The sequence below is a fragment of the Rhyacophila brunnea genome, unplaced genomic scaffold, assembly GCF_057557595.1.
Source record: "Rhyacophila brunnea isolate RB1 unplaced genomic scaffold, BYU_Rbru_1.0 scaffold_12, whole genome shotgun sequence".
NCBI classification, from domain to species: domain Eukaryota; kingdom Metazoa; phylum Arthropoda; class Insecta; order Trichoptera; family Rhyacophilidae; genus Rhyacophila; species Rhyacophila brunnea.
In genome coordinates this window covers 32,010,811-32,023,510 of record NW_028232774.1, presented here as the reverse complement: position 1 = coordinate 32,023,510, position 12,700 = coordinate 32,010,811, and the positions used below count along the sequence as shown (strand labels likewise).

The 12,700-nt window shown below is 30.6% G+C and overlaps 1 protein-coding gene across 1 annotated transcript in view; it reads right to left on the bottom strand.

Moving 5' to 3' along the window:
• Window positions 1–268: 268 nt before the first annotated feature.
• LOC147078069 (uncharacterized) overlaps window positions 269–12,700 on the bottom strand; it is a 217,440-nt gene continuing 205,008 nt past the window's right edge. Inside the window, exons 16-19 of the mRNA XM_085961165.1 lie at window positions 6,187–6,585; window positions 4,370–4,528; window positions 2,778–2,915; window positions 269–1,208 (exon numbers count right to left, since the gene is read on the bottom strand). Of these exons, the coding sequence (XP_085817291.1) occupies window positions 813–1,208; window positions 2,778–2,915; window positions 4,370–4,528; window positions 6,187–6,585 (1,092 nt within the window). The 3' untranslated portion in view covers window positions 269–812. The remainder of the gene's footprint in view (window positions 1,209–2,777; window positions 2,916–4,369; window positions 4,529–6,186; window positions 6,586–12,700) is intronic.

The window sequence follows — 12,700 nt, the reverse complement described above, 5'->3', positions numbered from 1 at the left end:
TTTATCGATAATTATTTGACAAATTTCTTTTTACTGAATTGTAAAATATACAATTAAGGAACTGGATAGAAGAGGGTCCTAATTAAAATTTGAGCATTTTGCTGTGACATTATTTAAAAATAATTCACCAAAAATAATTTCAATATTAATGTCACCACTGTCATTAAAAATCAAAATGTAAATATACTTATTGATAAGCCTTATATATTATAAATATATAATACAGCACACATGCATATATTGATATATGTTGAAATATATTTTTGTTATAACTATATTTTTCAGTAATAATTTACGCCCCCTTTCTACCCAGTTCCCTACATAATATATTTTCATTTATATTCATAGAAGAAAGAAACATCAGTGATATTGACAGCTGCCATTTCAAGAGATCATAGTAATAAAGAACATCAACTAGTTGTATGAATATTTTTATATAGATTACTTTAACTTCAATAATTGTTATACAAAATTGAAGTAAAGAAAATCTAGAAAGACCAGAAAGTTTAGCCGGCAGTAGTGGAAGATCATTGATCATAATAACGATGACAAATACACACCTATGTTGTAAAAATATCAAGAGAAAATGTTGAAAATGATGATACATTTTAATATTGATTTTAACATTGATACGACTGACTAATCGAGGGCTTCCGTAATTCACAGGACAAGTATTCACTATGGTAAGTAAGATGACATTTACACAAAATAAGATTCCGCGAGCTTTGATCACATCATTCATATTATGGTAATCACATAACATTGAAATACCAATGTAAAAAGCGAAAATACTCTTAAACGAATACAGGTTCTCACAGTTCTTCGGCGACGGCGATTGGAGCTTTGGCGCCGGAAGTAGGACTTTTCCGGGCGTCGCCGTTTCTCGACGCTGATTGAAAATCTTCATTGGAAAGCGACGCTGCAATTGGCGCGACTTTTAATCTGTGTCCATTTAATTTAATCTCCGTAACAGAGTGTGATCTTCCGTGTACCACGTTCGGTCTGTCTTTGGCAGGAGTGTTCTGGTTATTAGCTGCCGTTTTTTCTCTTGTAGGAGTCTTTGCCTGTTGCGATATTTGGTTTGAGGAGTTAGATCTTGCTTGAGCGCTCTGATCGACTGAGGGCTTGGGAGCTAGTTCTCGAAGCGCCATCTGGTATGCCACTTCGAACGCCTGGCCTAAGGTGAGGATTACTTCGGTCGCTTGGTCCTGGAAGAAACATATACGAAACCTTAATTAATATTTTAATATTATCACGTATTCAGATAATTTATAACACCAATTTATTGTAAGGGATTCAATGACCGCATATTAGAAAAAAAAACCTAAAACGACTTAGAGAAAAAATCTTTTTTTTTATGATATTTAAAATAAATACCAAGGTAAGCACTATTGATATAAAATAAAAATTTATATGTATCTCAACAAATTACAAATATAAATTAATAGACATAATCTAGTTTTTTTTTGTCTCGATTGAAAAAATGCCTTTTCCGTTAAGTCACCTTGGAAATCTCTCAGATCCAAATGATTTTTCAAAAGATTCAGCAATCACTTGGTGATAGATAATTCGTGATAAAGTTCGACTTTAAAAGGCTCACAATGTGAGCGAAACACGCACAATCAAAACAATTTTTATATGTGGTGAATATCAAGTGTTATTCTCTTTTATATAAAATAAATAATTAACAATATTACACAACCAAGTAAAAAGGACACATCAATATTATTATATGGTTGTTTAATAATATTATTGTGGTTGCTTATAATAGTAATAGTTACACTTTAGTTAATGGGACTATTATAGTTACTACTATTCTACTAAATCCGTAAAATTGGCATAAATTAACCGTAAACTTCAAAGTAAACTTTTAAGACTACTTAATGACCTTTTTTATTTAGTAGGTAGATAATTGAAGAATAGGTATAAAAGACTTACAATCTTTCAGAGTTTGAATGAATGTAAGAAATATTGAAGTTACTGTCTCAATATATAGATATGTAAGTATATAATACCTATGTAGTACATACACGTTCATACATGTAGGCTAGGTTTGATCTATACCAGGGGGGGCAAACTTTTTGGATGGAGGGCCAAATTCAAGAATTCAAAATGAGCGGCGGGCCGCAAGTGAAATACCATTTTTAAATATACACTATTTATTATCACGAAAAATAAATATTACAAAAAAATAATGCAAAGAATGAAACTGTTGTACATTTTTTTTAAATTCAGGTGTTAATTTTGTAGTTGATATTCTCAAAACTGCTTGTAAATGGGCATCGGAGATATTTGATCGTAAAGAATTTTTATTGAGGTTCATGATCGAAAATGTTTGTTCACATATATAGGTTGATCCAAAAATAATGAACATTTTTCTTGCATAATCTTTAAGTTGGTCGAATTTGTCTGAATTAAGGGCATTGTAAAATTTGGAGATTTCTTCACGACGATGCAATTCTCTTAAATCAGTGTCACACTGCAGATCAATAATCTCAAGTTGTAGCTCTGTTGGTACACTATCAATATCTATTGAAAATGGATCGCATACTATTGCTAAAGAAATTTTAATCTATTGTCAATATATTTTTTTTAATTATAAAAAAGTTATTCGTAATCAGAAGTACAATTAATGATGGCGGGCCGCAAAAAAATATCCGGCGGGCCGCAGTTTGCCCCTCCCTGATCTATACATAAGAAAGTTCTGCTCAACATCTTCATGTCCTTGACTCAATTATTAATATTCCATCAAATTATTTATATAATTAGGTACATACCATAGTAGCGACGCAGAACACGTGGCAATAGTGACTCTTCGTGGCATTGTCCTTTGTGATGTAGGCAAAGTGAGTCAAATCGTCAGCATCTTGACATGCGCAATGAATGTTACGAATCTCGTGTTCACAGACCAAATCCTACAAAACAAAGAACATGAATATATATCATTAATATTTGGTGATTATCACGTCGCAGTGGATAAAATAAGTGAACTAATAAAAAAATATTTTAATACGTCTCATTATATTTTTACATTATAGTACCTATTAATAATCAAAGGTATGGTAAGTAGCGTACATTCAACACATAAGATGTAATGGTAGTTTCTACTTCTTCACATCATTAAGTTTTAACTTTCATCGGATTCATACAATACCCTCCGTACTAGGGATTCCAATCCCGGGATCCCGAGCTATTTTCGATATCCCGAAAGTTTCGGGATTGATTTTTTTATCAATTTTTATGGAAAATAAAATAAAAACGAAAATATAATAGAAAAAATACTTTTAATAACAAATAACTACATTAGAAATAAACTGAGTTCGAATAAAGTTTGATTTATACCCATGTCTAAGTTGCCGATTCATTTTATTTTTTTTACATAAATTTATAAAAATGAGAAAGATTGGAAAAAACAATGTTTAGCACTATTAACAAAGTAATTCCACCATGATCTCATACGTTTTACGGCAGTTTCATATTTGGCGGACTAATTAGATTTATGAAGCGGAAAGGCCATAAGTACACCATGATTTGCTTTACTATTTTAATTCTCGCTAACCCATTCATTAAGTCTTTACTATCAGAAACAGCAATCTCATATTAAATTCAAATTATTATTTATATTACAATATTATTGACTCCATTAAACTTATGTATTTCCAAGATTGAACGTAGATATACAATATTAACAATAAATGTCTTAAATAGTATAAATTATACTACATTTATTTTTGACCGATTTTATCAATGTTAGCTATTTGTAAATATATTTTTTTTTATATTAGCAATGGAAAAAAATGCCAATCCCGGGATTGCCAAATTGTAATCCCGAAATCCCGGGATCAGAATTTTGGCTCGGAATCGGATTCCCTACTCCGTACCTATGTCCTACACTACATCGTAAATAGCAGCCAGCAAGCATGTCCAACTTCTGGTAAGCTGTGACCAACTATCCAAAATATAAAAAAAGACAGTAATCTACCGCATTGTTATTCACCAACTTGAACAAACGTATTCTATCAAGCTGATAACTCTGAACTGTTAAAAAATAAAGAACAACACACTTTTGTTATTCACCATCAGCCAACACAAAGAAATACACCCAATTTCGTCGTGAAAATGAAATTTTTTTTGGCACTGTAAAACTATAATTCGACTGTAAGGAAAACTATGCCACAGTTTAAAGTACGGATATCCACATATTCAGTAGATAATATAAATTATGTGCGATTTCAATCAAATGGATAATAGCGAAACTTTGAGGTATAATTTACCGGGTATATGAACATTAAAAATCGATTAATAAAAAATTATAGTAAGCAATAAAATTAGGTGTAGAATTTAGAATGGAAATATTCAATTTTCTTACCCTTGTAATTGTGTTAAGGAATTTAACTCCTCTATATGAGATGGATAGGATGATGTCAGGAAGAGCTCGGGGTTCGTTGTTTGTCTTCTTCAACTTTTGGATTGATTTTTGCGTCGATTCCGTACCACGGAGTTCTTTTACTACAGTTGATCCTAAATACTGCAAAAAATCAATATACACATGGAACAATTAATTATAATAATATTAATCTTAATATTTTTTTGAATTAAATGTAAAAAATGTATTAACCTAATTTATTTTAAACTTTTAATGATTATTTTCAATGAAAAATAAATTTCCAGCTTGTGGTAACGTTAAAATAAAAATAAACAGTTGAAATTATTGACATACAAATTTAAAGTTGCTAGTATCGAATTACGTAAACAAGTATTACGCTCAAATTTATCATTTTCTCACGTTCTTATTTCAAACAAAATCAAACTTTTTAAACCAAGATTAATAGATGGGTACGGATTTTGTAATATAATTAATTAATAAAACATATTACATTTTAAATTGTTTCTCCTGTTATATATAATATTATTTTTGATTAATTCGATGATGCCATTACTGGGTAAAATTTTGACACATGAATGATGATAATATTAGGTACTAGGAACAATAGAAATAAATCACTGATTATTCAGTAATCATTATACCTAACCGCCCATTGATATTCAAAACTGTAGCTAAATCAATATTATATTTCATTTTTATCTACGACGTATAATATAAAAAGTTTCGGGATGATATATTTTTAGTATTTATTCAAATTAACCAATAGCGGTAAGCTATGAATGTGTTGAATGAAGATAGACTAGGTAACTGAGAAAACATTCTAGGACAATAATATTTAGGGTAGTTGAATTTGAATTTTATTTTACGTTCAGAATTTTACTGATACAATTTAATGAACATAACATATTCTATTTTACTTTTTTATAATATATATTTCATATGTCAAAAAGACAACATGCAATAAATCTGATATTTTACTAAAAAAAAGGTGATGCCCAACATTCTAGCTAGGGCCTCACTAGTTTAGCTTCTTAGCCAATGGAAACAGTCCACTGCGCGTAACAGTCATGTAATTTTATAATATACGCAAAGGCGTAGTCGTTAGGGTTAGGATTAGGTTAGGTACGCATGATTCGATTAATACATTTACCCACATAAAACAAAAATTTCATGGACAAATCGTGTCCAACTACATGCAAAATACTTTGGATTATCCCAAGCCTTTGTTTGCGTGCATAAGTAGAAGATTCTATAAACTCTGATACAATATTATCTATGTGTAGGTGAATTCTAAATTCAATTTAGTTGTATCTAATACTTAGAGATAGATGACTCTGTTGGTTTGAAATGTCTTTGGATGATTAAAATCTAATCTTCTACGTGAGGGGTAAAGAGTAAGGTAAGGTAGGCTTGAAACAATCGTCCAGTATTATGGTGTCTTTACCACTGACCAACAGGACCATAATATACAAGATAAATAATTAATAAGTGAGGTCCAATAACAGGAGGACGCAGAAATTATTATTAAATCAAACAGTTAACAAAGTTCTTGCATATCACTTGAGTGGAGGAAAAATATGAATATAAAAAATAGAAAATGAAAAATAAAAAGGTTAGACAATATAAAAGAAAAAATAAAATATAATAGTTATCCAGCATGGCAGGAAGGAACTTATACGGCAACTTATTTTGAAAGAGGCAAGGGAAAAAAACAAAACAACAAAATAATAATATACACGAATTAGAGACCACTAAATTAAATGATACTAACAATTCAAATAAAAAGATATATCACTTACATTGGCGACATACATAACCGAGCTGGTCACTAGAACAAATGGCTGGTGTCTCCACTGCGTTCTCAAAGCACCCGGTACTCCAACCAAGAGTTCACACGGTGCCCTGATCTCCAAGTCAGCCCCTCTGGTTGGTCCTGGTGGTGGTGGAGGTCTATTCTTCTTGTGGCTTCTCTTCAATGTCTCTCCTCCTGAGCTCTGTGTTGGTGGCGGTATCAGCCCCGGAGTGGTATTTGATGGGATTTGAGATTGTGGTAAAGACGTTATTTGGTGTGATGTAATTTGGTGGGATATGGGTAATTGAGGTATTTGGTGTGATGACGGTAGTATTGAAGGAGGTTTATGAGGTTCTGGTTGAGGTATGTCGTTGATTTCTGCGCTTAGATTTTGAAGATTTTTTTGCTGTTGAAAAAAGATATTTAAATAGGTTATTAACTTAAACTTAAAATTTATAGAAGATATTATTCTACATTTTTCATAGAAAACGTTCGCAATGTGTATTTATATTTATATTATATATGCGGTATATACCTAGATAATGCGAATCATCCCCATGTATTCATTGTATAACAATTTTATATTATGTAAATATTTTTGTTTAATATCTCAAAGCTATCATACCGCAATACCACACACAGCATATCTCTTCGTTCGCTAACGTTGAATTAGCTATGAACCCGATGAAAATGAATAAATTAGATAATAATATTTAGAAAATAGTAGGTACATATTAGAATTTTTATTCAGGAGCGTCTCCGTAAGAAAAAATCACCGCACGCCACTGGCATTTACGATTATGTTACAATACATAGCAATGTTAAACTATTATAAATTAATTTTAATTAACACCAATAATTATCCAATTATTCAACTGACAGTAATAATTGTGTACCTATACATTATACTTAGAAATCTATATACCAACTTACATAATATTATTATGTACCTATACTTTTTGTTTATGTAATATTACGTTCGAAGTCTCAAATATTTTTCATATAGATAACAACTAGAGCTATTTCCTATTCATTACTTGTCATTTTGTATTGCAAATATAAAAAGAAATACTATCAAAATCTCGTCTATAAAATGAAAGCTTCTCGCTTTGTCCGCAAAAAATGCATCCCAAACAGTTTCAAGTGCATGTTTCATTTGCTATTTATATAGAGGCAAACAAAGCCAATGAAAAGCTGTGTACAATATTCACGTCAAAAGCTCTGTTTACAAAACATCCCCATTCGCAACAAATAGAGATGTGAACTTTCGGGCATTTGAGTGTAAAAGCTCCTACAGTATGACTGGGTTGTAACTTCGCGATAGTTATCAGTTATCACTTTCCATGATATTGAATAGTTATAGTTATAAAAGCTATACGATTAATGGTTGCATGTTTTATTTTATACAATGATTGACTACTACACAAAGTGTTGCCTGACATTTGATTCTCTATTGCGCGCAGTTGTTTAAATACAATTATCTTCCAGATAGATATAGCGTAATTTATTTTATTTATCAGGGCCGACGATAAACTGATAAACTTCTAGTTGTATGGAAAACCAAAATATTTTTTATGAAAAGAAGGAGGCAGTTTATTTTTCAGTATACATAGATAATTTTACGATATCACATAAAATAACATAATATGGCTAGCAGGATATGTTAATTTTATTCTGAATTGAATTGAATATAAATGCCACATACCTATGATACAAATAACTTACCTTATCTTGATGTTATAACCTGGTTTATAATTTATTGTATCTTTGAATGATACTATTTTTCTTATACATATATGCTGAAGTAATATTATATTGGCTTAGAAAGGCCAAGACTATATATATCCTTATATTAGGTATACCTATTGTCTCAACAAGCCAGTAGTATAATTATGTTATATAAACAAATGTTTCTAAACAGTTTCTATACAATGTTTATTTGTTTATTAGCGTTCAACAATTATTTCATATTTAACGTAAACAAATTTCAGAACACCTCGTACTTAAAGTCCACTACACATTTTTTAAAAGTTCACATATTCACTTTTTGTACGCTTACAATGGTATTTCATTGAAGTTATCAAAAGGCGTGACGGATGTGGAATAAAAAAAAGATCCACCGGAAGTGATTCACGGCCGCTAATTAAGCTCGAGCAACAAGGCATGCGCGAAATCGAAACATGACAACAAAAAGCGCACTGAAGGCTATACTTACTGCAGTCAAACTGAATGACGTCTGTAGATAATTTTTAATTAACTACGTACGTTCATATATATTATACTCAAGACAATTGAGATGTTAGGTATGCCGTTGCAGAGTTGAACATAATCATTAATGAAATGCGTCAAAGGAATAAAACAAAATATAAATCTTTTAAAAGGTAAATATTTACTTTAGTGAATATAAATAGAAATATCGAAAGTTTTAATCGAAATATTGAAGACATATAAAAGGTAATCGTTTGTTTTTTTATACTGTTAACAGTAAGAAAATTTAATCGTTTATTATGTACATAGCTTAGTTATGTGTTGATTCGTTTAGAAATTAAGTCGCTGCGATATTATCAATTGAAATATGAACTGAATATTGTCTGTTTTGCGAAAATACTGGGGTAATTCGCAGTCAGAAGTTCAGCAAAGTCACAACACGTATTTCTGTGCAAATTTGCTTCGTTCATTTACCTGAAACTTTATTTAAATTTCGAAAAATTAGCTTATTAAAAATTTAAAAAAAAACATTTTCCAGAAGGAAAGTGATAACAAAAAAATATCTATAGTTTAGATTTAATACACAAATAAAGTTTACAACATAAAATTGACATTCACACCAATATGTCATGCATTTAGGCAAAAAGTCACTACGTGAAGAAACATTTATGTTTGAGATATTATTATATAATAGTATTTAAAATACGAGATAATATTATACTTAATGCCTTTTTATTTAGTTTAATTAAGTGAATTTAACCGATGAAAATAGTAGGTATACCTATATTACCTATCCCAATATATTTTGACGAAAAGGAGCACAACAAGAAGAAAACGTAATTTAAGATTTTCCGGACCTCATGTACGGTTTAAAAAAAATCTCATGTGGTGAACAAAGAACTATGAGGTGAACTGGGTCTGGGAACTGGCTACGTTATGTACAACATCTGTACCTAACCCATTTTATGAAATAATGGATGGATTTGAATGCCTGAATAACAACGCATTTATTGCAAAAGTTAACATATTGGTGAGGTTTGACCAAATTATAATTTAATAAATATTCAATAAACTCCAATTTGTTAATTTAACATACAGGTAATTGGGGTTCAGGTAAATTGAAATAGATCCTACTCATCAAAAATATAAAACATACAGCGTACTCTCCATTCGCTATTTTATTTGTCTAGCCTAGCTAAATGCACACTCTAGAATAATAAATCGTCGTGTGAGATAAGACGTATGTAGTAATGTTATCTGAAGTGGGAGGATATGTGTTTTGATTACTAATTATACCTACCGCTCTTTATGGATATAAAGAAAATATTTTTCATTCTGATCGCACACTTCGGAATGTTTGCTTGTCTTCAAATATAATATTATTCTTTCGGTTATTAGGATGCTATTTTTTAATTTATCAAAAATAATACGAAACATACAGAGGCGATTTTCTTGACGTTTCGTTTCCAGACTTTGGTGTAATTCAGTGGTTCCCAAAGTTGACTGGGCTCCGACCCATCTAACAAAAATTTCCAATCTTGGGACCCACCTCTTAGCTGTCTTAGAGAAAAGAGGGCATAAATTTTGGTAATGCTCAGATTCCCTAGTGGCGAGTCATGAAACTACTTAAATGCTGTCTTATTTGTTCTAATTGAAATAAAAAAATATTTTTTATAAGTGTTACGAATATGAATGAAAAACTGTTGAAATAAGAAACACAACCTGCAAGGTTTTTTTTACAAAGTTATTTCAATGGGAAGGATGTATTTGTTTCTTATTTTTCTTCATTACAGTTTTAGCATCAACTTCAACTTTAGTTACTTTTAATCGCAGTGAGTTTGATATATCCAATTTATTTCGGTATTTAGTTTTAATGTTAACCATAGCCGAAAATCCGACCTCACATAGATATGAGGTAGTAAAGAGGAGGAGGACTTTCATAGCTTCATTGAACAGGCAAGGATAATTATCAGCAACTGAGAGCCAGAATTTCGTTAACTGTTTACGATTGAAAGTATTTTACAGTGACGTATCTTCTGATAAATCAATGAGTTCTTCACTTGCTTTTGTTGACATGCTAGATGGTAAGTCGGCTTGAAATGGGTTACAAATCCAACGCAACGAATCAAACTTTTTCATCTCTTCCCCAAAATAGTCGTCAAAGCTATTTATTAACAGTGATAAATGACTGAAAATTTCAGACAGTACGTTCATCTTAGGCTGCACTTGGTTTTCAATAAAAAAAAGTTTCAAGTGTTTCAAAACAATCATACTAAGTTTATTTAAATTTTTAGGTATTATAAATAGCAGAATGAAATATCAAATTTATCACTTCCTATTTTTTGAATTCATGTATACAGTGGCGAGGGCCCATTCAATATTTGCTCGCGACCCACTGGTGGGTCGCGACCCATAGTTTGGAAAACCATGGTGTAATTCATTGTCAATTAACACCAATGTTTATATATGCATGGCAAGTCGACTAAATAATCGTTTTTCGGAAAAATAATAAATCTCGAGATTCATAAAATTGGATGTATGTGAAATAAATAAAACATCAAGTGTCAAACTAGTGAAATTAACGAATAAACACATTGAATTTAATAGAAAATTTGTTTTTAATTGGTTGATTGAACATGTTTTCATAGTAAGAATTAGCAAGTGATCGCAGTACGCAGGAACACAGTGCTTTTCATATATAAAACAAAAACACGTATTCGACATTAGATCTGATTCGTGTTATTTTTTTTGGCAAATTATTGTAATATAGTGAACTTTTAAATAATATTTGTGATGATACATTACGTTAAGAGCGGACGTGCTCAGCGTGGGTAAAAATGGAGCTTTTATTCTATTTTCAAAGCATGATCCTGGATATACCTTAAACGTTGTTGATAATCTATTTATATAATTTTGAAGCCTTATTATCTTTTATATTTATTTTAAACATTTCATGACTGCATAAAGTATTTAAAGGTACCTAACCGATTTTTTTTAAACGGTACATGTTCAAACACGCGCGTTAACATCATTTTACTCTCTACTTCAAGTATAGTTTGTCAATTTATGGCTACGGCCGTATGTTGTAGCTTAACCACTGGGGAATGCCAAAAGAAATGGCGTATTTAAAAAAAAAACACTACCTTATTCTTAGGTCAATAATTATTATAAAGCAATCATTATTCGTAGGATGTTTATGAAACTTGAATGGTCAAAGACATAGCTAATAATTAGTATCTTTAGAATTATCTTCTAATGTGTTAATCTTGCCCATTTTTTGAATAATAAAATGCCTAATTCTTGTCAAATTTGGGATCACAGAGATTATCAATATAATTTTTTATCGTAAATATTTCACTACGATAATGTCGACATAAATTATACTGATGGTTTTATAAATGCGTTTAAAAATTAATAAACGTAAAAAATCTTAACACCACTGCAGATTTATGTATTTCATATGACTATATTCTAAAACATTAGAGCAAGAGGTTTAAAAGAATACTATTTTATGTAATAAAAATACTTTATGCAGTCATAAAATGTTTAAAATAAATATGAAGGATAATAAGGCTTCAAAATTATATAAATAGATTATCTACAACGTTTAAGGAATGTCCAAGATCATGCTTTGAAAATAGAATAAAAGCTTCATTTTGACCTACGCTGAGCATGTCCCCCCTCAAGGGAAGTGGATAAGCGAGGCACTGACTGATTTCGAGGCCACACACGATAAAAAAAAACCCAACTACCAACGTACGTAGTATAATAATAATGTAACTTTTTCGTAGAATTATATCCTGTAGGCAACTAAAAATAAATATTATTGAAGAGGACAATAATGAGTGATTACACACAATGATATTGATGGTATATTTTATTACATACAAGTACGTGCGTATATGTTTAAGTTTTAGTATTATGCGGGTCTATTATATACACAAGGAGGCTATCGACGGTAGTTTATCATATTTATGTAATTGATGCTAATTGTTAAAATAAATTAACCGCCTAACTAAACTGTCAAAAATTGCTATGTTTTAACAGTCCCTCTCTTGGTTGGGTTAACTTTTAGAGAAATATACAGTATTAACAGTTTATACGGCTAATTTATTGTAATAATTATAATATTTCAATACATACATATGATAAAGTGATAATATGTATCGCTTTAGCCGTCGATAACCACTATATGTATAGAATAGGCCCAATGGTGTTAGTTGTAGGAATTTTGTTATGCTTTAGGTAATATTGTATACCAGTATACCTACTTTACACGTGATAATAATGATGAGTATTAAGGCATCACATTA